Source organism: Lissotriton vulgaris, chromosome 1_1 (genome assembly GCF_964263255.1).
Source record: "Lissotriton vulgaris chromosome 1_1, aLisVul1.2, whole genome shotgun sequence".
Taxonomy (NCBI): Eukaryota; Metazoa; Chordata; class Amphibia; order Caudata; family Salamandridae; genus Lissotriton; species Lissotriton vulgaris.
In genome coordinates this window covers 1,969,898,915-1,969,924,346 of record NC_141685.1, presented here as the reverse complement: position 1 = coordinate 1,969,924,346, position 25,432 = coordinate 1,969,898,915, and the positions used below count along the sequence as shown (strand labels likewise).

Sequence of the window (25,432 nt, the reverse complement as noted above, 5' to 3'; positions counted from 1 at the left end):
GACTGATACATGCAGGTGGTTTGACTTTGTGCTGGAAGCATTAAAAATGTTCACGTAAAATACACTGAAGACTCACATAACAAGAAGGCACAACAGCAGCAGGCCTGACCTGTCAACCCACTTTGTGATAACAATCAAGGTAGAATTTAAGCTGAATTTGCATCAAAGCCAAAGTTGGTCCATATTTCTGGCTCAGATCCCATAACCCAAGATCTATGCCTAAAAAAACCTCTTCATTTGGATTTTCCATGCACTACATATACGCTCCCTACACCAGTCACAAAGGGAATTTTGATTATGCTCTAATGCTATCACCTTGCTGTATATTGCTGTTGACACCATATGTGCTATGGGTTAGTTGGGGTTGCTTGTGGTCCTTTATGTGTGTGTGTCCTTTGTGTGTGTGTGTACCTGGCAGACAGAATGGACTGTTCCTATGAGCAGCATCAAATTGATTTAGCATAGGGGACCTTTATTTAGAGGCACATGACTGGTGAAAAAACATGGGCTGGAATGTGGCATGTGCCATCTCCGGTGGTGGAGATTAATTCAAGCATTCCATACATCACCTTGTTGTATGTTGAAGATTATGTTAGCTAAGGTACTGTGAATAGTTGTGGACTGAGTAAGGAGCACATCATTCCTACTCTGGATACATCATGTGGAGATCTTGTCTAAGGTATGTGCCCAGCAGACATCTACATGTCTGTGCTAAAACTCAGGAGCTATGAATTTCCATGCTAGTTCTGAGTTGAGAAAGAAGGGATTAGGAACACAAAATATATACCCAATACCAGCAGAGTAGGGAAATGGTCGACCAAGACATCCACTTATCATTTCAATTCCCAGGGAGAAATGGAGGAGACTGAGCAACCCAACCAGGTCTATAAAGGCAGAGATTCTTTACATTTGCAGATGCATGCAAATGCTGGACTGTATCCTGATGGTTCCTCGTTGTTTTCACAGATATGTGGAAAGTGGGCTAAGAAGGAAAGAAGGAGGGAGTTCTGTCTTGGAGATATAGATGCACTGGGATCCTGAACTTTGCCCTGATAGCCCCTCCTTGCTTACACAGAGTATAGACAAAAGTCACTTGTAAAAAAAGCAAAAAACGTACCTACACAGGACCCTTAATAGACTAGCCAGAAGGCCCTGATACTGTCACATCAAACAATGGGTCACCTTATTAGACTCTATATGGAAATTGTAAGAAATTTGAATATTAGTTGAGAGAGGTGAGACAGCACCTACAATATTATGCACAAGCCTTGTCAGTGTGAACATCAAAAACACCTACTAAACCTGTGCTTAACCATGTGGAAGCTTAGCACAAAAGAGTTATGCTTTACTTAAATACAACATGTAAAGTATTTATGCAATACTCACAAGTTGATAAAGTGAAAACACAACACATGAAAAACTGCAAACCAACTTAGACATGGAGTGTCAATTCTAATACATAGAATGACACCAAAATGTCAAAGCTCCAATAGGTGAAACCAGAGAAATTACCTTTCATTCATTCATTTCACTTTTAATGAACGATTGCCCGAAAAAGCACAAAGCAACAACTGAAGTTATCTGGTTATGCTGGACTGGTTCAAAGTCAAAAGTTAAGGCTGACAGTGATGGAGAATGGCTCAGATACAGAGACCAAGTTCTTGGTAGAGAGTTTACCTTCTGACATAAAAAGTTTGGTGGAAAAAAAAAGTAGTCAGCGGGGAGTCTTCGGCCTGGCAAGATGCAAACTGAATCTGAAGTAGGGCTCAATGACTGTGGGTTGCTGAAGGGATGGGTCCTTGTATGGTTGTTGACTATGACTGGAATGCTCTGAGGAGGCAAAATACAAAGTATGTGTCCAGGAAGTCCGAAATTTCACCTGGAGGCTGCTCAGCATCAGTCCTGAAGAAGGCCTCTAAAGTTCAATATTTTAAACTTTTCTGGAAGTCTGATCTCCTTCAGCGGTGCAAACCAGCGAGCTGGGGCTGGCAGGTGATTTGGCAGCTGTGGCTTTGATGGAGGTCCTGGTTTCCGAAGGTCCTCAAGGCAGAAAGTTGACAAAAAGTTTGTAAGTCCCAGATCTTGCGGTTTGGGGACAGGATGAGTACACACTCTGACACCAGCTAAGGGTGCAAGACCTTGGGGATTCCATTTTTGGGTTATGATTCAGTCCAACAGAGGCAAGCATCTGGATCCATGGCAGGTCCATTTTGTATACTCAGCTGGGTATTTGCTGGAAAACACCTCTGGAAGCTTGTCCTGTCCCCACAGTAACTTCAGGAGTTCTTGGTTCAAGTAAAGCAGGCCCATTACTCATTCAGGTTCTTCTCACAACAGGACAGTCCTTCTTCTGATTCTCACAGGTTTAGGTGCATTCTGAAGGAGTGCAACATTTATGCCCATTGCCAGCATGTGGGTGGAGACAAATCCTGGCCAAACCCTAACCAAAGGGGTAGAAGTTCCTGGGTGATCCTACACACTTTTGCAACTCTTCTTGTGTATTTTACTGCAAGCTATCCCACAGCATCCCCCTTTCTCTAAAATCAACATAGTAGAACCCTTCTTCCTCTGGTCTGACCTCCCTGTTCCCACTCAGAGGTGAGGCTATGGAAATGGGCAAACCCTCCCTTGTGGTCACTCTAAACCAATTTTGGGGAAGCTCCCCCTTCCCACTGGGTTTGAAGTCAAGCTGGCTAGCAGGACACTAGAAAGGGCAGGCTCAGGAGTCACCTACATCTGACAGTGACAGAAAAAGGCCCTTTGAATCTCTGGAAGGGGCTGTGCCTAGACACCTCACCACAACCAAGCCTTTCGTTCACTGTCTAGATGCAATCTCGCCAGAGGGAAGCCATTCAACAGTCAGATAACACGGGACACTGGCAGCAAGGCCCCTTTAGCATAGGCAGAGAGAGATCTGACAACTTTCAAAAAGTGACAAATCTAAAATAGTAATATAAAACCTAACTTTATCATTAAGTCTGATTTTAAATTACTACTAAAATGAGTCATTTCTAGATGCTATGAAACTGAAATTAAGCATTAAAATGTTGCTATTTTGTGCCCCAGTATTTTCCAGTGGTAGTGGCAGCGTTGATACAGTGAAAACAACTTTGGCAGGGGGATTACAGCTGCATACCCAGGCTTGAAGGCCAGGCCTGGAGACATGTTTTATGATGCTCTTTTGTGAGTGGCACAATAAGTTATGCAGTCCACTAATAACATTTAATTTACAGGCCCAATATACATGTCGTACAATAGAGTAGGGACTTATAAGTAAATAAAATGTGCTAATTAGGAATCTGTCAATTTTAATGGGAGAGCACAGGCACTTTGCCACTGGTTTGCAGGAGGAAAGTTTGCAGAGTCATATGGACAGCAAAAAAGGGGTTCATGAACAGAAAGGGAAAGATCTGAGGGACTGCCTTGCAATAGATGGTAATTTCTAACAGAGATATATTAGTCAGACAATTCCACAGACCGTATGACTTTGGTGAATGTTATCAGGCATCAGATCTCCATAGAGATAACAATTCTAGTGCACCACTACAGGTCAAAATGCAAATGTGTGAATGTTCCACTAAGGCCGTGCTTAGCAGTTGCACAGGGGTGCAAACTTCGAATGAAAATTGTATGTTACCATGCAGCAGTATCATGCAATTACCAGTTAAACCTCATGGAATGGGGGATAACTATGTGCCTCTAGCTTTACCAGTCATACAACCACACAGAATTCACAATTCTGTGGGGGTATAATGCCTACATCTGCCACCTGGTTTGAGCAGTTGGTAAATGTATGCTGCGGCCTCTGTATGGGATGGGGATGGGGTATGGTGCGTCAGGAGTGAGGGGTAAGAACAAATCTAAAATGGGAATCCACAAGTCAAAAAATGGATAAAGAAGCTTGGATGCTGATGCAGCCGAAGCTTGGATGCTGATGCAGCCAAAGCTCAAGGGAAATGGGTGGAATTACTGCCTGCTAAAATCGAATCTGGTGTGCAATGCCTGTAAAAACATGATGTAGGAACATCACCTTAGTCAGGATCAGGAACAGCAAAACTCCATGCAGCATTTCTGCTCTACCTGACTAGATATGACTCATGATTCTGTGCTATCTGACTCATATATAAGGGCTGGGGCCAAAGTGGAAAATCTGCATCATGAGTCAATCATGAGGAAATTAACTTCTTAATATTTACTTATTTTAGCATTTTGTTTCATCACAGGCAATCATTTCTATGGAGAAAGACATATACCATTTTAAGTGAATAGAGGCTTCTTCTCTTGATAATCTCACCCTGTGTAGGCACTTTCCCAAATTTTAAGGTGTATTTCCTGATGAGAATTTTTTTAGAAAATGCTTGTGAATGCCCAAATTGGCATGTATTCTGTGCTCCAGAGTAAAAGTACAGGACCCCAATTCCCCTTACTATATTATTTACGCCTAAATGTATTCTGGTGAAACAGTGGTGGTCACATTTAAAGTTATACTATTAAAAATCATAATGCGGAATTTCATAGTGCACAATCCTTAGATGACCACAATGTCTGTGAATAAGTTCAGTTTGCTGAGGTTCTGTATGTAAATTATGTTTTTTCAAAAAAAGCAGAACACTCAGGCCCCAAATCTGAACTCACAGGTTTATTACCTCACATGGTAGTATTTTACATTAAAGTAGATGTCTCTGTGTTTGTACATCTTCCTCAGAGAGTGCACTATTTGGTCGTCTTTCTACAGCTTACTTCAAAATCTTTAACCTAACCACTGCCTCAGGAAGCATAGTATACACTATTAAGCAAACTGGGAAATGGATCAGACCTTTGCGTATGGCTGGATGTTTTTTGCCGGTCTCAGATCCCTGTTCTTTACCGGATGACTTTCCCATCTATTCTTTTGTTTCTCACCCCTGAAGGAGTTCTCCTTTATCCTCACATTTGTCTGGAAATGTTGCGTTCTTCCAAAGCTGATATCATTGACTTGTTTTTTTCCCATTTTCTCATTTGCCATCTCACTTGCATTGGAGTGCATTTCCCGCTCATTTTTATGACTCTTTCTGAACACAGAGCCATATCATGATTTTTCCCTTGCTCCATGACCCTCCCTAACCAGGTCACTCACCTCCCTTCCTCTCTCCTAGTGTACTATGCTGAACACTGCTGCAACTTGGTATGGTGTCCTCTCTATGACCTTTTTCACTTATCCCTCCACTCCTGCTCCAGCTCTCCTGCCCAGATCCTTCTGAATCTCTTGTCTCCCTATGTTCCGGTCCGCTCTCTACGTTCATCGGACCTTGAACTTGCAGTAGTCCCCCGGTTCAAGCGTAGCCGTGCTGGCGGCCGCTCATTTCGAGTACGTGCTGCGGCCTTGTGGAATTCCCTGCCTTTAGAGATACGTGCCCTTGGTGATCTGTTCTCATTTCGTAGGGCCGCTAAGACCTTTCTATTTCCTTAAATTCGTCTTCCCTTTAGTTTGCCCTTTTTAAGCTGTGTTATGTTGTTACCTTGTCGGGCGCCAGGACGCTCCTTTGCTGGAGCAGCTGTGCGCATAATAAATGCTCATAACATAACATAACATAACATAACTCATCCACCTCTCCTGCCTCTCTGAACACCACAAGCTCCCTCTCCCTCCATGTCGCCTCTCTACCACTCTGTGAGGCTGCCACTATTGACTTTGCCAGTCTCAGGTGCTTTTAAAATGTGCCAGAATAGGCAAAGCCAATAGCAGTGACTAGCCATCTTGAAAACATATCTGTTATACCTTTAAGATGGCAAAGACATTGTGTGATGCAAAACAAAGTGATGCAATATGGCAGGACATAAGGTATGCCCATTTTAAAGTATAGAAACGAATGTTACTTATCCTGTAAGCATCTGTTCGTGGCATGCAGTGCTATACATTCACATGCTGTGCATTTTCCTGCCTTGTAATGTTGGGCTCTAACGCATGCAACTGTTTTTGTTTTAAAAACTCTTTTCGAGACACGAGGTGGAGTGGCTTATAGCCGTGCCTAGCGACACAGTGATCTCAGGCGGAGGATCTATGGGAAGATTTATTGTTCATTAGCCCTTGACAGATCTCGTGGAGTTTCACACTGCCAAATTCAGCAGAGTTACAAAAAAACTCCACAAGATTCCACGGAATTAAGCAAATGGGTGGAAATAGCCACATTGAGCTACTCGCACTGTGGTTTGGCACCTTGAGCTCATTATATGCTGAAAAATCAGCATGAATAGCACCACGCAGTGCACCAGAGGGCTCAGCTTCTCAAGTTGATTTCGCTGCAACTCGAGTAGATTTTCAGCTCAAGCATCAGTCTGACCAAAAACAGTTATGACCGCCTTGTTGGAGAAATCTCATTGGGGGCCCTCCTACCGAATGGAAATCGCACTAGGGGATGCCAAATCTTGCTTGCGCTCACCAACTTAGCAATTCTGAGCCACACATGAGAAAAAACTCTGCCATGCGAAGGTTCGGCAGAATTTGGCTGGAACTCCATGTTAGAAGCGTAACGCAGAGTGGCCGTAATTCCACTAATTCCGCTGGAGGAGTGGAATATATTGCCTCCCCAGTGTTGATATGGGGCTATATTCATTGCAAACTACTTGTTGCTGGGACATCCTTTTCGAGACCCCAGTCAGATGGGGGAGTACATACAGTACAGGGCTTGTGGATGTCCGCTCAGCAGGGTCTTTACATCGACCACCTGGAGTTGATGGCTGTACAGCTTGCTCCCAGAGCATTCCTTCCTCTCATTTGCAAAAAAAGTCATGTTAGTCTAGACGGACAGCACCACAGCCATGTTTTACTTACAGGAGCAAGGATGGGCACCTACGTACCCTAGCTGTCCACTTCATCTAACACCTTCTGGTCGTGGGTAATACATCACAAGGTTTATCTGAGCATACAATACATTCAAGACCTGGACAACAACTCTGCAGATCTGCTCAGCAGGATGCTTCAACAAGTAGACAAATGAGAATCCAACCCCTGGACTCTGCACCCTTACTTCCGGCAGTGGGGTTTTCCTTCAATAGGTCTGTTCACCACAACCAAAAATGCAAAATCGCAAAACTTCACCACCAGGCTACCACAACCACATTCCATTAGCAATACACTACAAATTAACTGCTCAGGGATATGTGCCTATGCTTTTCTGCCTCTCTCACATCTACAGTTTGTAGTGCTCAGGCTGAAACAGACATCCATTGCCCTCATCATAGTGGCTCCAACCAAGTGCCCCAGCGATGGTTCTCCACTCTCCTAGAGCTCTCTCCAGTTCCCCACAAGTAGCTCCCCAAAAGGCAGGACCTTCTCACACAAAACTACAGTACATTCCAACATCCCAATACTCAGCAGCTCAACCTTGTGATTTGGCTACTGAGGTCTTGGAATTTGGTTATATCAACCTCTCAGAGGAGTGTATGTTTATTCTTTGCAAAGCACAAATACCTATTACCAGGGCTTGTGATGCAGCCAAATGGAAATGGTTTGTACACTACAGTCTCCTCGATCATATCAGGTCTTGGAGCTTGGTTATGTCAACCTCTCAGAGGAGTGAATGTTTATTCTTCGTAAAGCACAAAGACCTATTACCAGGGCCTGTGATGCAGCCAAATGGAAACGCTTTGTACACGACTGTCTCCTCGAACATACCACTTCACATACACTGTTGGTACAAGACATTGTCTGTTACCTTTTCCATCTTCACCAATCAGGCATAGCCTATACTTCCATTCAGTTACATCTGGTTGCATACCTGCAGAATAGGCAACATACTTCTCTCTTCAGAGTACCAGTAATTACGGCCTTCATGGAAGCATTTGAGAGAGTTATCCCACCCAGGACGTCTACTGCTCTGGTGTGGAATCTCAGCATTGTGATTACTAGGCGTGTGGGACCTGCTTTTGAACCACTCCACTGTTGCCTGGTGCAGTGTCTTTCATGGAAAGTAGCTTGCCTTGTAACCAGCGACGGCTCGTGGAGGGAGTTACGGTGGGGCAGGAGGGTGGGGAGGGGGAGGGGCAGGGTGGAGGTTGCTAAAAACCGGCATATGGATAATTGCAGGTAAGTAAACAATTTAATTAATAAAACGAATTTCGTAGCTCGCACTGCATTACATTTTGCGATGCAAGGCGCACTACGAAATTCGTTTTATTAATTAAATTGTTTACTTACCTGCAATTATCCATATGCCGGTTTTTAGCAACCTCCGCCCTGCCCCTCCCCCTCCCCACCCTCCTGCCCCACCGTAACTCCCTCCACGAGCCGTCGCTGCTTGTAACCATGAAGTCCCTCAGATGAGTCAGTGAGATACACGCTCTTACCTTGGAGTAAACTTTCTGTCAGGTTCGTCACAATAGGGTGGTTCTCAGAGCCAACCATAAATGTCTCCCCATGATGGTCAGCCAATTGAGTTACCAGTACACTTTCCACATCCAGAATCTGTAGCAGACCACGCCCTACATACTTTAGTTGTCAAAAGGGCATTAATGTACTAGATTGACAGAACAAAACTTTTATATAAGACACAACATATGTTCATGTCCTACTCTAACCCACAAATGTGGCATGCCATTTCCAAGGTAGGGGTTGCATGTTGGCTAGGTAAGTGCATCTAAACTTGTTACGCTAAAGCTAAGAGGTCCCTGCCCATTCTCACATACAAAGTTCCACTCACAAGAAAGGGACTTCAATGGCTTTCCTAGAGAACATACCATTAGCTGGCATCTGTAAAACAGCTGAAACTGCTACAAATCTTTGCCAAAATAGCTAGATTGATATGTACTTGGGGGTAGGTGGTGGGGTGGGAAAAAGGAAGAAAACTGACATAAGACGATTGATGAACATAGTAATCGAAAGGCTTAATAGTCTTGTAAAGGAATATTTTGGTACAAGGAAGGAGACTGGTTATCTTTTTTCGTTACATAAGTTTTACTTACATCATTACATATGAATTATTGGAAAGACTCACTATTTCTAAACAAACTAACGCCCCAGTGACTAGGGCAGTAGCTCTGTTTGAGTCCACAGTCGTCACGGAGTTCTAATCTTCCTGTTGTGGGGATATGCGGTTGTAAACATCTACGACATGCATTCTGCAGCATCATCTTATTTACTTTCATTAACTTTTCTCAATAGACAATGATCAGATGCATTGCTATACGTGAGATTTGTGATGACATGTAAGAAAACGGACCAGGAGGCAGTGCACTGTCACTTTAGTCGCTAACATTATGAAATAGGGAAAAACCACTAATGCCTTACGCAACTGAGACTATGTTTTGCCTCCTACGCTGGCCACCTTAAGACTATTAATGCACCCACCTTCCTGGGCTCTTCTGAACTGAATGGCACAACCATTTGCAAAGATTATTCGGGACTAGTGGAAAAGTGGGACCTTTGGCTTTGTCTTCCTTCTATGTCATTGGGGTCAATTGTCCTATATATGGGAGCATGTATTAGGACAAAGTGGTTGTCCTAAGTTACATATGCAATGTGACAAGGAAAATGAGGAAATGGCCCCTTAGAAAAAGGATGCACCTACAAAATTGGTATTCCGGAAAGTGTCCACTTGTCTGATATCTAAATTACAATGTATAACATTGCGGGCTTATTATTTGTGAAACCAGCAGAATTCTGGGGTCATTGACTACTGACCTAAAGTCATGTTGCACTGTTTGTCAAAAAAAAATGATTTTTTTACAGTAAATGTGCTGAAAGTCTGCCTCAACTACCATGATCCAAAAGGTATACATCTTACAACTGAAAGATATTATTTCATTTGTGTTCCACGTCCTGTTCATGAGACAGGACTGAAGTGGGTTCTGTCGTGTGAGTGCATGGCAAGCCCTGTGCATATCCAGAAAAAAATGCTTATAACAATCAATAGTGCAAAGTTTGAAGGAAAGAATGGCAATTAATTAAAAGATGATCTTTCCATGGTGTACATCTGTTTGCTAGACACAATTCTGTTCGGGGTGCATGGCTTTTTAAAAATAGTTTTATGCAATTTATAACATGTTTCTATGATAGCGAGACGTTTAAAATGCTTACTGTCTTCTTCTATGTCCCAGCACTGTGTGTTAGGGTCACCATATTTTACATCTTGTCTCCTGGCTCTCCTAAAAGGTAATTTACATGGCATTAGTCTTGCAAATGCAGAAAAATGATTCACAGATTAAATACTTTTCAGCGGCCCATAAATCACAAAGAACACATTTGTCTGAATTCAGAATGAGGTGACCTGCATTCCACTTGGCGAGCGCGTGAATTGTTTTAATGTATGATAATAAGTAAACACAATGTTTAATTGTCAAAGGAAAAATGGTGGAGATTCACTTTGTGAATTGAAAAAACGTGCACTAAGTTACCAACTTTGGGCGCAAGAGAGACATAGGCAATTCCCCTAGGTGTGAAAAAGCCAATGAATTAATCCTTGTTTTAATTTGTAGCTGCACCTGACCCCCGATAGTCATATTACAAGAAACGAACCAGAGCAAAGGTTTTCAAGGTTTATTTTCCATCAACATTCTTGTGGGGTTAAAGTTCATAAATTAATTAAAATAATAATTAATCCCTGTTAATTACAATAGTTCTGGTACCTACCAAGTAGGTTCTAGATTCTAATCGGATTGCAAAATACAAGAACGTTTTCATAAAAAAAACAATGAGATAGAGATCTTATGTCCTCCTAATAAGGGTGTTTCATTTGTACAGTTACCAAGCCACCCCACCACTCTATTAAAACAGGGTTAACAAGGTGGGGGGTCAAATCCACCACTGGCTGTCACCGAATGCATTTTAACATAGTTGTGTGCAGCCAGATTAAGATTTGAGTATTTTCGTTGGAATACCAATTGCACATAAAGCAGCCCACGACCAGTTGCAGACATTAAGTCCTCGAAAACCACATCAACTCATTCATTCTTGAGCTATGTCTGTTGATCAATGAATAGATGAAATCTAAACACTCAATCAATGTTGCTGATGCGTTTTCAAATTTCTGCTTGGCAGTGAGGAATTATTTTCTTAGACTTCAATGAGATGTAGTAACATTCAGCCAGGAATTACTTGGGTGTTATCTGTTAGGCTAATTAGTCTATATTTGTTATGTTAACTGGGGCTTAGTGAGCGCATATTCACCTACAGGTCCCTTAGCGCTATGAGAGAGAGACTAAACCTCCCCAACCATCAGCATGTACGCACTCCCAGTCTTGGCCTATGTTGTGCCCCAAGCTTCAGTAAAAAGAAGTGCCTTAAGTTTTTCCCTGAATGGTAGAAGGATAGGTTCCTTACGTAGGTTTTCTGGTAGCGCGTCCCACAGTTGAGGGACCACTTAGATAGATTGGCACAACGTTCATTTATAAAGACTTGACCAATTTACCTTTACCTAAGTAGAATGTACTTTATCACTTTGTACTATGTTCACCATGAGAGTTAAGGAAGTGGTCCAGTTAGGGGATTCCAATTTACAAAGATAAGTCTGCATCTTATCAAGCCCAGGGGCACTGCCACTTTTCTGGAATCTTCGTGCAAAGGAGTCCTACGTTGCATCACCGGGGCATAAAGTCTTCATTCTCCCTGCCTCAAAGTCTGTATCACCCACTGATGAGGCCAAATGGATCATAAACAGAGAGCAGAAAAATGTGCAAACCATTTGTCTACTTCAATATGTATTTTGGGCAATTCTTTTATCCCATGTACAACAACATATCAAAATGCGCAGCTAATCTTGCACTGTGATGGCTCTTGCAATTCTGAACATAGCTGCAATGCCCAACCTTCCCTTTCATTCCTCAGTAAGTTTAGGTATAATTTACACAGCATTTAAATATGTGTTTTGGATTTGTTTTTACTGAGTCAAGAAGTGCCCTTTTCCCCAATTTAGGGTGCCATGGCGCCTGAGATTAGGATGAATACATTTGGAGAGAAATTATCTCAAATACTGAATCATCTATTTTTGGGGAAAGTTGTTAAGAATTGACTCCTTTTTACAATATGCATATTAAATTAAAGGTAGAGTAACTGTATACAATAGGCAAACAATCTCTTGTAGCATTGTGCCATTTTAATCTTTTCCTGTTGTTATGTCCTTGAGTCCTAGGGCATTCATGCTTACCCAAGTGGTTCAATGTGTATAAATAGAATTCTGGTCCAGGGAGGACCTGGCCTGGCAATTCGAGCTGAACTGTTCCCATGGTGATCAGGGTCAAGACTGATTTGCATAAGGCTGGGTGCAAAATGGGGTAACCTGGCGAGCAAAATATTAATGGATTAAACCCAGACCTGTGAATGAGGGTGAGTGTTTGAAACCTTTCAACACTCAGTCCATCATTTTATTTCGCGATGTTGCTCCATCCACAAGCACGCTGTCGAAGTCTGGGACCTCCTCGACACAACAGCACCAGTTGTCGCCTTCCTCACGGAAACCTGGATGAACGCCTCCTCGGCCCCCGACATCGCCATAGCCATCGCGGGCGGCTACAAAATCACCCAGAAGGACCGCGTCAACCAAACCGGGGGAGGAATCGCCATCGTCTACAGGAACACCATCAACATCACGACCATCACCGAAGACACACTCTCCGCCGCCGAACACCTACACTTCCAGATTCACACCGACCCCAAGACCACCCTTAGAGGAACACTCATCTACAGACCCCCGGGCCCATGCACGCAATTCAGTGAAACCATGGCCGACTTCACCAGCCCGCACGCCCTAGCCTCACCAGAATACATACTCCTAGGAGACCATAACTTCCTCCTGGAGAAAAACAGCAACAACAACACCACCACCCTACTCGACAACCTCGCCAACCTCGGACTCAAACAACTGGTGAACACCCCAACCCACATCGCTGGCCACACGCTCGACCCCATCTTCTCCGCCAGCAACCACGTCTCCTTCAGCCACTCCTCCGGACTACACTGGACCGACCACAGATGCATCCACTTCACCTTCAAAAAGAATACATCCCACCACCTCACGCAACAAATCCCCCACAAACACTGGAGCAAAATCACCACAGACCAGCTCCTCTCATCGCTGAGCCAGAACCCACCAACAAACACCGCTGAAACCAACGATGCAGCCCACAACCTCGCACAGTGGATCACCAACTGCGCCGACAAACTCGCACCTCTGAAGAACCCCCAGGCATGACCGGCTACAGGAAAACTCCATGGTTCACAGACGCCCTCAAAGAAGTACTGCCGAACCCTCGAAAAAACCTGCCGCCACGAACAGACTACAGAAAACATGACAGCCCTCAAGACCGCCACCCGCAAACACCACCAGCTGATCCGCACCACCAAAAGGACATCATTCAAAGAGTGACTAGACAACAACACCCACAACTGCAAGGAACTCTTCAACATTGTCAAAGAACTCTCCATCCCCAGTGCCAGCAACAACGACATCACACCATCGCAACTCCCTCGCCACGTTCCTCCACCGAAAGATCGCAGATATACATGACAGCTTCGGACCCCAGACTCCGCCTCCAGTAACTGAACCAACAACCCCCACCACCACCCTTAGCACCTGGACCCCCATCAGCACTGAAGAAACCACCTCCGTCATGAACTCCATCCACTCCGGTTCCCCCTCGGACCCATGCCCCCATCATATCTTCAACAAAGCTGACACCATCATCGCACCCCATCTCCGGAATGTCATAAACATCTCGTTCGCGTCAGCCACTTTCCCCGAGAGCTGGACGTATGCAGAAATCAATGCCCTTCTGAAGAAACCCACAGCAGACCCCAAAGACCTCAAGAACTTCCGCCCCATCTCTCTTCTTCCCTTTCCGGCCGAGGTCATCGAGAAGACCGTCAATAAACAGCTGACTGCTTTTCTCGAGACAAACAACTCGCTCGACCCTTTCTAGCCCGGTTTTCGAGCCAACCACAGCACCAAGACCGCCCTCATCGCAGCCACCGATGACATCAGGACCGTGATGGACAACGGAGAAACAACCGCCCTCATCCTCCTGGACCTCTCGCCAGCCTTCGACACCGTATTCCATCACACCCTAATAACACGCCTCTTCAACGATGGAATCCAAGGAAAGGCCCTGTACTGGATCACCTCGTTCCTCTCCGACAGAACCCAGAGAGTCCGCCTCCCTCCCACCAAAATCATCTGCGGCGTACCCCAAGGATCCTCGCTCAGCCCAACGCTCTTCAATATCTACATGAGCCCCCTCGCCGCCATCGCACGCAAACACAACATCAACATCATCTCCTACGCCGATGACATCCAGCTGATACTCTCCCTCACCAAAGACCCAGCCATTGCCAAAACAAACCTACAGGAAGGAATGAAAGACGTCGCAGAATGGATGAAGCTCAGCCGCCTGAAGCTGAACTTAGACAAGACTGAGGTCCTCATCCTCGGACAATCCGCCTCTGCCTGGGACAACTCCTGGTGGCCCTCAGCACTGGGCTCCGCACCAACACCCTTGGACAACGCACGCAACCTGGGATTCATCCTGGACTCTACCCTCATGATGACCAAGCAAGTCAATGTCGTCTCACCATCATGCTTCAACACCTTGCGCATGCTCCGAAAGATATTCCGGTGGATCCCCACCAAAACCAGAAAGACGGTCACCCAGGCCCTCATCACTAGCCGACTGGACTACGGAAACGCCCTATACGCAGGAACCACCGCCAAACTCCAGAAACTACTACAACGCATGCAGATTGCCTCCGCACGACTCATCCTCGACATCCCTCGCCTCCGCTCACATGAGAGACCTGCACTGGCTTCCTGTCAACAAGAAGATCACATTCAGGCTCCTCACCCACGCACACAAAGCTCTCCACGACATGGGCCCCGAAAACCTCAACAACCGCCTCACGCTCTACACTCCCACCCGCCGGCTCCGCTCTGCCAGCCTCGCCCTCGCCTCGCCATCGTCCCACGGATCCGCAGAACCACAACCGGAGGAAGATCGTTCTCCTATCTGGCCGCAAAGACATGGAACTCCCTCCCCGCACACCTACGACTGATCCAGGACCATCTCACCTTCAGGAGGCACCTCAAGACCTGGCTATTCGAGCAGTAGCAGCCCCACCCCCTCCCTTCAGCGCCTTGAGACCATCACGGGTGAGTAGCGCGCTCTATAAATGTTTTGATTGATTGAATGATTATGTGGCTGAAGGTATGCCCAGATGTAGATCCTGTGCTCCCTGTGTCACTGGGTTAAAGCCAGCCTGGCTGACAAGGGGTGATGCCTTTAAACTGGTCCCAGGTTGCTTGTTTTTTGTCCAGGGCACACTTGGCCTCAAAGTTTGATAGACTGTTCCCATGGGCAGCAGGATCAAGACTGATCTGCAGATAGCTTGGTCCAAACTGTGGTGATTTGGGGAGCAAAACAACAATGGCATAAACCCAGATCTGTGACTGGGGGTGAGTGTTTGAACACTCTGGCCATAATTTTATTTTGTAATGTTGCTATGTGTGCCCTAAGTGGCTAAGGGTATGCCCAGATGTGGGTTCATTTGTTCGCTGCACCACCGGATTAAACCTAGCCTGGCTAATGAGGGGTGATGCCCCGAAATTGGTCCCAGGATGCTTGCTTCTGGTCCAGGGAGGACCTGGCCTGGCATTTGGTTCTGGACTGTTCCCAAAGCATAGAATTTCCCTTTTTCCATTTGGGATTAGCCTTATAGACATTGAATATAATTAAGGGGCATTTGCCTGAGGGAAATGATAATTCAATGAATTGAAAGTCTCTTGAGTGGGTATTTATAGACTTGAGGAGATAACTCAACTGTACGTCTACCCTTATTACCAGTTCCCCAGAGGCCCTGTCTCTCTGTGGCACAACTGTGGAGATGCTTATGTTCATGACACCTTGCATGTAGATTTGTTATAGGCTTTGTGTTTGTTGGAAAAGGCACATAGGTTAAATTGTTATATACCTGTACCACTTTGGGTTGAGTTGCTTATATGTTGGCCTTGCAACATTCGAAGTTCAGAGCTGCAATTTAACATAATGTCATTAATGATAATCGAGGTAACAGGCAGGATGTTCAACATGTCCCTCTACAATATCTTTAGGATAGGATGTGGTGAAAAAAACTGTATGTTTACAAACGTATAGCTCACATGAATAGGGCACAAAATGCAGACAGTAGTCCAAGATGGAGAATCAGAAAAATTAAATAGTGCCTTCTATCCCTAATTTCATTTTTGCATTTGAATGATGTATCAGCCCATTTATAGCGGGTTATCATCATTCCTGGAAATTGCTCTGAGAAGATTAATTAATCCAGAAAAGGAGAGAATTGGAGATTAGCAAGGTGGAGAGCACTGCGGATTATCCTTTTCATTCTAGGGAGAATTAATTTTAGGGGAGAGTTGTTGGCCTAATGGCTAGGACGGTTGACCATAATCAGGGGAACAGTATTCGAGTCTCGGCAATTACGCTGAACGTTCTGTGAAACTGGGCAAATCACTCAATCTCCCCGTGCTTAAAAAAAATGAATGTGTCCTCATGTAACGCAACTGATACCGGGTCAAGTTGGCGCTATATAAAACTCTGTAACTAAAATGTAAAAAAAAAATCTGCAATCTATGCTTGCACAGCACAGTTGTAAAGAGGAGCAGTAGTACAGTCACTGTTTAGCAAAGACCCAATACAAGTGAGAGGGTGCTGACCATGCTAATTGAGCAAACACTTCACTATATCGGCATTTAGTTTCTTCAATTATTACTTGTTCCCTGATTCCATCCATCACCCAGATGGCTAACCAGTTAGTCAGCACCAGAAACATGTGTGGTGAGCTCTGACCCCTGTGCAGTACTAGTTGTCCCTGCATCATTTCTACACATGAAGTTCAGTGTATCTCTCTTGTAAAGATCACACATCTAATCTCCAATACACAGCTCCACTTCCTTGATAATACTCTCAAATGTATGACGTTACAACACATACATTTTACAACGCATGCCTTTACAGCACAGTTTTTACATCGCAACATACTTTACAACACTCTCCGTAACATCGCTTGACACTACATTGCATTTTTTAAAAATATCTTTACAACTCATTCCATTACGTCACATTATATCTTTACAACGCATAACATTACAACGCATACCATTACATTGCATTTAAGGTAAGTATTGAATAGTAGAGGGGTAAAAATTACTATTCTAACTCCAGGGGATGCAACAGTAGGGTAAAGGTTGGATAGTGTAGTGTTAAAAATTACTATTCTAACTCCAGAGGGTGCAACAGTAGGGTAAGTGTTGGATAGTGTAGGGGTAAAAATTACTATTCTAACTCCAGGGGGTGCAACAGTAGGGTAGGTTTTGGAAAGTGTAGGGGTACAATCCGTTGTAATGATATGCGTTGTAATGCCTGCGTTGAAGTGATATGCGATGTAGTGTCATGTGATGTAGTATTATGCTTTGTAATGCCTGCGTTGTAGTGACATGCATTGTAAAGGATGTTGCGATGTAATGACTGCGTTGTAAGTGTTGTGCAATGTAATGGTTGCATTGTAAAGGATGTTTCCCAATACTCTCGAATAAGTACTAACCTTTTTCTTTTATTTTGTGATATTTTCAATTTTAGCAAAATTTTAATCATAAACTTTAGTGAATATTACAGTGGTGCAAAGTATCCTGTCAAGAAGAGTGCAACCCTCTGTTGTAATTACAATGTTCTTTAAAGTGTTGGTCTAACTAGCTGTTTGTGAACCTTGTGTAACAATTATATGAACTGCATTGTATCTGATTCTATGCATTTCAGTTCCAGGTGTGGTCTGAGATTGTCAAACATTGGAGATTCAGACCTCATTAGAACGTGGTAAAAATGTATAGAGAAGTCATCAGGGGACACTCATTTAATCAATGCATAGTGCTTTTAAGATCTGCTTTACTTTTTTTTATTGGCATCTGCATGAGATTACCATTCTCACTGCACAATTACAGGGTTATCCTGTGATTACTCTATTTCGTAATATATTGTGTTTTGTATTACATTTTGAGTATTTCCACATATTTTCCCACTTTGTACATATATTTTAGGTATTACTGGGATATTAAAGTGTTGGATCATACCCCTACTCTAATTGCACTTTCATACGCTATTCTAACTGTATAGTACATAGTCTGGCTCCATTCACTAATTCCCTACCCCCAGGAGTTAAGCCATGGCTCATCACCCAATTCTACCTTAAGAGGCAAATAATTTTAGGTGAGGTTGACCTATTGCAGTGGACTTGGTATCCTCAACGGGGAAACACAAAGAGTTCATTGTGGCCTGTAACTACTCACCCCAGAGCACCTGGACTGACAGTACCCTAGTGACTTTGGACATTGTTCTGTGTCTGTCATGCACAAGGTGGAATTTTTGTGGCAGGGTGGGTCAGGGGCACTTTCACAACATCATTTTATTTGATGTGTGGCAACAAATCTTCCAGCCTCACCGGTAGTCCCACCCAGGTACACATTTTGCATTTTCAGATAAAAAAACAGTTGTGCAGGTGCTGTGAATTTTGCTAAATCCGAATTTTTGGTTTCTTAACATCTTCTTGCCCAAATATACTATTTTTCCCATCTGCTATCCGAGATGGGTAAACTATCCTTTTTCTGCATCTGCAGAAGTATTGGGAGGCCCTGAGAACAAGTAAAGGAACAATGGGCCATATTATCAAGACTGGGCGATAAAATTATCGCCGCTTTATCGGCAGGAAACTGCCGCTAGTGGCGATAATGGGCTTGATAATATGCCCTGTGAATTCCCATAGAAACCCAGGTTAGACATCTAACCTGGACTTCTATGGGAATTCTCTAGGGCACATTATCAAGCCCATTATCGCTACTTTAGCAGCAGTTTCCTGCCGATAAAGCGGCGATAATTTTATCGGTCAGTCTTGATAATATGCCCCAATATCCGAAAAGTAAAAATGCAGCAAAGAGATGGGCCTGGGAATAAAATATCTAACTGGGTGTTAGAGGTTGTTATGTCTTTATTTCTAATACTGCCTTCCTCCTACATTTTCACTCAGTGAGCAAAATTCCCTTGCATCCAAACATCCGCTCTTTATTATTATATCTGATGCTGTGTCTATAGATGGCTTGTAATCAGTGTTGCTGTCTCATGTGAGTTACTATTATCACACTGTCTGGTGGTACTCATTATTATCATTGGAAGTATGAAAAAAATGCATCAAGTTAAGCAAAGTGGAGGCCAATACTTCTCTTACCTTGCCTTACCTGATCATATTCACATCTGCACCGATTATGTCAAATTCAGGAAACTGCTTAATCCATTTCAATTTCAACTTAGCTTACTGGCTTGCCTATGTTTACCCACAGTGTTGAGATACACGTTTGGGGTGATTGGTGTGTTATACTAAATCAAACAAACACTACAAGACATTCAGAGGCTCAGTTTGAGCCTGGTGGATGACCCGCTAGCCCACCAGCTCACTGTAGGCAACTGCCTCCAATCCCCTGACAGAGAATTGATCATGATATTTAGGCATCCCACCACACAGATGGCAGATGCACTGATGGCACTAAACCTTTGCTGAACAAGTGCCACGTGTTATGCAAACACTCCTCACAATTGTTTCTTTTCAGGAAACAAAAACACAACAGCTCAACTCATGTGGAGTTTTTTCGCTTCACCAATAGTCCATTATGTTTTCCCTACCTGAGACTGGCATGCCTTGCATGATGTTTTGGTGGGGAAAGCAAATGATGTTCCCCACACATAAGGTGAGTGAGAACCACTGTAATCCAGTGGCCCACTGAAGGATGGGCCGCCAGGTGAAGGTTATTGCTGGTAAAGCAAGTTTAGGCTCTAGTGGTGCGGACCCAGTGTTTCTCCTCACCAGTTAGACGTGTCTCTTGTAAAGTGGTAGACCATATATCCAGGTGCTGTACTTTAAATGCTACTTGTGGACTGCAATATTGATTGTGCAACTCACAAAAGTAGCCTTTCCAACCTGGCTCGTGCCTGCCACTGCAGTATCTGTGTGTGCAGTTTACTCCCACGTCGACTTGGCATTTTAAACTACTTGTCAAGCCTTTATCTCCCTTTTTATTACATATGTCACACCTAAAATCAGGGTGCTATGCAGGTAAAAGGTAGGACATGTAGTTTTAGGTTTTGCATTTCCTGGTGGAGGCCAACAGCATACTTAATTCTTCACTACTGTGAGGCCTAACACTCCCATAAGCCAGCATTGTGAATTCTTTAATACACTTTTAAGTTGAAATTCCTGGTCAGAGAGAAGTATCTGATAAATCCTCCTTTCCGGTGAAGTTGGATTTAACATTACTGTTTTAGAGATGCCAGTTTTAGAAAGTGGATATTTCTCTGCACTTACTGCTCTATGTGCCTGACAGATTGTCTCCAATACATGTCTGGGGTAAGCAACAGCTACACTTTGTGCATTCCGTCTAGAAAGCCACAAACACAGGAAGATGAGGCTCATCTGCATCTTGAGCACTCATCTGCATGTATCTGCATTCTGATGGGTCTTCCTGGGCAGATAGGAATGGGAGGGCCTGACACTTACACTCCAATAGGTAGTGTACTGTCTACACAGAAAGCACTGATTTACGCCCACAGATAGCTTGGCAGACAGGACTACATTGAAAGGAATCCGTGTGCACTCCAGAGAGCTGCTTTAAAGCCATCCCCTACATCAAAGGCACTTTTGGGTATTAGTACTGGGTCTCTGACTCCCCCTAAGATCAGGCACTTCTGGATCTTGAACCGAACCTCTGTCAGAAGGAATGCTGTGCTGCTCAAAGGACTCAACTGAACTGCTTTTCTTGAAGAACTGCTTTTCTGCTTGTTGACCTGCTGCCTGCTTTTTGCTTACTCTGCTGAAGGAGAGCTGGACTCTGCCTTCCCTCCAAGTGATCTTCAAGGGATTTCTGGCTTGCCTCCTGTTTAAAGAAGTCTCAGGAACACAAAAGACATTCTGGAATTCTCCTAGTGCTGCTGGATTCTGCCTTGTATGAGACCTACCCTTGCTTGAGTTGCCCTCTCCAAGTTCTGGGCTTCATAAATGAGGTCTGCAGCTATTTTACAGCAAAACAGAGGCATTGTCACCCTTGCGTCGATCGGAACCGACGCATTACCCTTCGATGCCGACAGCAGAGGCTGTTCAATGACAGCAGTTTTACAGCCTGTGTGGTCCGATGACGATGCACTGCATGGCTTGATGATAACGCATTGCCTTCACCTCAGCAAATAACGATAATAACAGAGTGAACTGACTGTGTGGGAAAGATCAATGCATCGTGCCCACAGAGTTGACGCTTTTCTCCATCCAAGGTAATTTCTCAGTGGGCCCTGCGTGGGTCCTAGAGCCAGCCTGTCCTCTATCGGGGTTGGCCTGAACTTTGGCTATGCACTGGTCCCTTGTGACCTCAGAGTAACCTTTTGACTGCTAGTGACTTCAAACACTGTTTTTGCATTTAATATTTACAAATTCATATCTCAACCTCTACTGATTAGATTTTTGTTGTTATGGTCTTATTGTGCTCAGATAAATATTCTCTTTTTTTCTAAACTTTTGTGGATTATTTTTGTAGTGTACTCTTTGTGTGTGTGTGCCTGTGTGTTGAACACATACTTTAAACAGTGCCTCTTTAGATAGCCTGACTGCTCTATGCCAACCAGAGGGTGAGCACCAGTTATCTTTTAGTGTGCATCTAGTTTACTCTGACAAGAGTGGTGGTTCCTGCCTGGCATGGGTGTATACCTTAGCCAAGGATGCGGGAACTAAACATTTCATAGTGTAGGACCATTAGTGAATTACAACAGTGCTCCTACAACACTAAACTCGGTATACCCACGTTAGTTTTGATTTCAACATACATAACTATAGAAAAGATTAAGAAAATGAATATCCTATAAATATAATAGTGCAGTAGGTGAAGCATGTAAGTTTTCAATGTAAGGTATATGGAAAAAAATCAAAAACCGGTGTTGTCAGCTGATGGTAGTTAATTTGGTATTTAGTTAGAAACCATTTATCCACAAAAAGTAAATAAACCTATATGATGTAATATAGAAAATGTGGGATCATTGCTCCAGTCCTTCAAAATATGATCCCTAAACATATGGCACCAGCACTTTACACATATTACCTCTTTGATGTTGGAACATATCTAGAACAGAAGTTTCCATCCCATGCACAGTAGGGGTCCCTGGCCAGGCAGCAGTCTGTGCAGGCACTACCATATGCATCACACCTATGCAGAGCGAGTTGGACAAACCCATCTTTGGAAGTAACATATAGCATTTGCTGAAAAACAGGGAAACATATCGACATATTACATTTCAGTTTTCTTTCAAGCTTAATGTAGGTGGCATGTGCAACTATAATAGCTGCCTACAAAAAGTTGGTATGTCTATTTTATGAAAGTGAGAAATTGCATTTGCCTTTCTAAATTGTTGTAATGGAATAGAGCATGGTGGTTCTATCATGATAACTTGTCTGGTTAAGAGTAATATTAATGACATGCTAGATAGTGCTCCCATTATCCGGACTTTTTGAAACATAAAACATTCAAATTTACTTTACATTTTGCATCCTGGCTTATTTTCTTATTCATTATTATGAATTCTTTGAATAAAGCTCAGTCTCCTCTGAACGTAGAACATCTTGGGACTTTCAGAGCACCAATGAGATTATTGAAGCATTTTATTATTGATATTGTCTCTAGGTGTTACTGTGATGTGTTAGCTTGTTGGACTGAGAGTGTGGGGAGACAGTAGGGGGTTCAGTATTGAGTGCAGGAGAGACTGCTATGGACACTTTTGACTGCTTGTTGGTACCTACCACAAGAACGCATCTCACTGCTTCTGTTGGAATTTATCGGAAGAAGGTCTGTTTCCTTCATGTTCTTGAGAGTACAGGGGTGGGAGACAAAGAAAGCATGACTATTGCATACCTGGCGTAGGTGAATTTGTGAGGTGTGAATGATGCATCAACAGGTAAATGTGGAGTGGTGAAGTTAAAACACCTTTACACTGTATAACTGATCGCTACCCTCTGACCTCCCAGTTGGTTATCAATCATTCTGAGTCAATTTCTACACAGATTTCTCCTTCATTGATACAACCCTGAGTAAAATTCAGTTTTCTCAAAGCATTGAGCTTCAATTTGTTTAAGTGGAATGTGCAGGCTTTCCCTAGATTATCTTCCATTGCAACTCTTTAACAGATGTCTTGATGGGTATCTTTCGAGACGTTCAATGGCGTTCAGGAGACTAAAAGAGCTGGGATGAATTGTTAGAAAAAAAATGATAAGGAAGAAGGGTAGAGTGAACAGGATTCCTGGACATATTTTTTGGGAAGTTTAAAGGTGAGACTGCTCAATAGGAAATAGTATGCCGATTTGACAACCGTCTTTTAATAGCATACTTAGATCAAACATAATATTGGTTCCATTAAAATATTAAGGAAACAGAATCAATTTGCCTCCACTCACAATATAACAACTGCAACATGCATGTTTTCTAAAGGAGACTGGGGTATTTTAAAAATAGCAAAGTGGTAAATTACATAGTGTATTTGTAGATGATGGCTGAACACTGTTTTTTGCCATTCTATGGCAGTGAGACCATCACAATATGTAGTTTAGAAATCATGTTTTTTACTACGGCATTCAATGTCTTTAATCTAGCAAATTATTACTTTTACATACCTAGAATATGTTGCCCATGTACTAACTATACAATAGACCATGCTGTGACTTAACCCCTGGGCTGCAGGGATAATTTTTCCACGGTGCGAGGGGGGAGAGGGGTGTGGGCGCAGTGCCGCGGAGCTCTGGACGGCTCCCGGCCGTCACGAGTCACAGTAGACGTGTGCTCATGATGAGTAAGTATCTGACTGCTTGACTTTACTACCCCGAGGGTCAAGTTACTTGGATTCATCATGGGCACTAACCTCACCCTCATGGAACACATAGGCAAAAATTATATAGAGTCAAATGAGTACCAGTTCTCTCTCATAAAACAGTAAAATTGTTTCTTCCAGAAAGGGACTACAGAACTACTTGTCAAGCCCTTGTACTTGCATGTGGATGGTGGTAACATAAATACAAAAATGATAAATGGATTTACTTGATGCTCAGTTTTGGTCCAAAAGTATGCTAAAACCCCAGGACATCAATGCTACAAGCAGAAGTCAATGTAATTTTTAATCCAGCACAATCTGGTGTAGTGTGAGGGAAGAATATGAACAGTAAAGAAAGATGGCTATTGGCTTTTGCAAAGCTGGGATCACAAACGGGTCTCCCTTGTACGCTACTGCCTTAGGTGTCCCAATCTTTTTATTTTGTTTTCAGTCTTGAAAAAGCCATAGGGCTATTTCAAGGCTCTTTCAATGGGGCCTGTAACTCCCTTTAAAAGCTGATGGGATTATGAGAACAGCAATACATTTGTGGAGCCTGTGCATGTCACCCAGAGATTTGGGCAGCTAATAGCAGCTGGATGAAGTACCAGGGGACAATTAGAAATAACCAGGGACATTGGGACTGAAAATACTAACTCTCCTGACAATTCCTCGTTGCTAAGGGGCCCCTCAGGGCCCCCCTGTAATCCCTGCTAACTCCACACTCTAGATTTATCAATGCCCCCACTATCAAAACCTACAGCTGGAGCCGGATTCATGGCAGGGCATGAGTGCATACTTTATGAGTCCTCGCATCTTATATTTAACACATCTTTTATCTTCTGGGCTTTCTTTGAAGGAAACATGAACAGTAGCAGCAATGGGCATGTTATGTTCTCACATATTTGGGCTTCGCAGTAGCATGTGCGTGATTGCAGAGCCAGGCGTGCTATTTCACTTGGCAAGTCAAATTCAATCAAAGCTACTCGTGTCAATATGGCCCAGGATTATTCCAGCCTGTTAGCCACAACAACATCCAAATTGTATGTAATTAATTACAATATACAAATAAAATGTTATTCACCAGCACGGCTCATTTTAAATCAGCTACAGCCTTTTAGGTAAATGTCAGCGCCCGCTCCATTTATTAGAGAACCATGTACGTGTGGAGACAGAATTTCATTGGACATTTTTCTCGTGTCATTGGGTATTCAGTTTTCAGAACGAATGTTTCCTGTTTGTAACACATTCATTTTAGAAAAAGCATTGTTTCTTTCATTACTTTTAAGAGCAGCTAGAAAACTGACGAAAATATGACATAATAATGCATTAGGTATGGATTATAAACCGTTCACTTTACCTGCTTTAGTGAAATCTCCATGTTTGTAATTGATGATGCAGGCTGAAAGAGTAAAGATAGTCATTGTAGTGATATTTCACGATCGGGTTGGTGCTATTTAACATTTAATCTTCATTCCAATACTATTATGCACGCGTGCGCGGTGATACTGCAATGTGCTGACGTGACCCATGCATGCAGAAA

At 43.4% G+C, this 25,432-nt stretch overlaps 1 protein-coding gene across 1 annotated transcript in view; it reads right to left on the bottom strand.

The window, feature by feature from the left end:
• Positions 1-25,432, bottom strand: part of SEMA3D (semaphorin 3D) — a 380,678-nt gene that overhangs the window by 29,084 nt on the left and 326,162 nt on the right. Inside the window, exons 14-16 of the mRNA XM_086919762.1 lie at positions 25,250-25,291; positions 22,137-22,294; positions 10,055-10,122 (exon numbers count right to left, since the gene is read on the bottom strand). Of these exons, the coding sequence (XP_086775888.1) occupies positions 10,055-10,122; positions 22,137-22,294; positions 25,250-25,291 (268 nt within the window). The remainder of the gene's footprint in view (positions 1-10,054; positions 10,123-22,136; positions 22,295-25,249; positions 25,292-25,432) is intronic.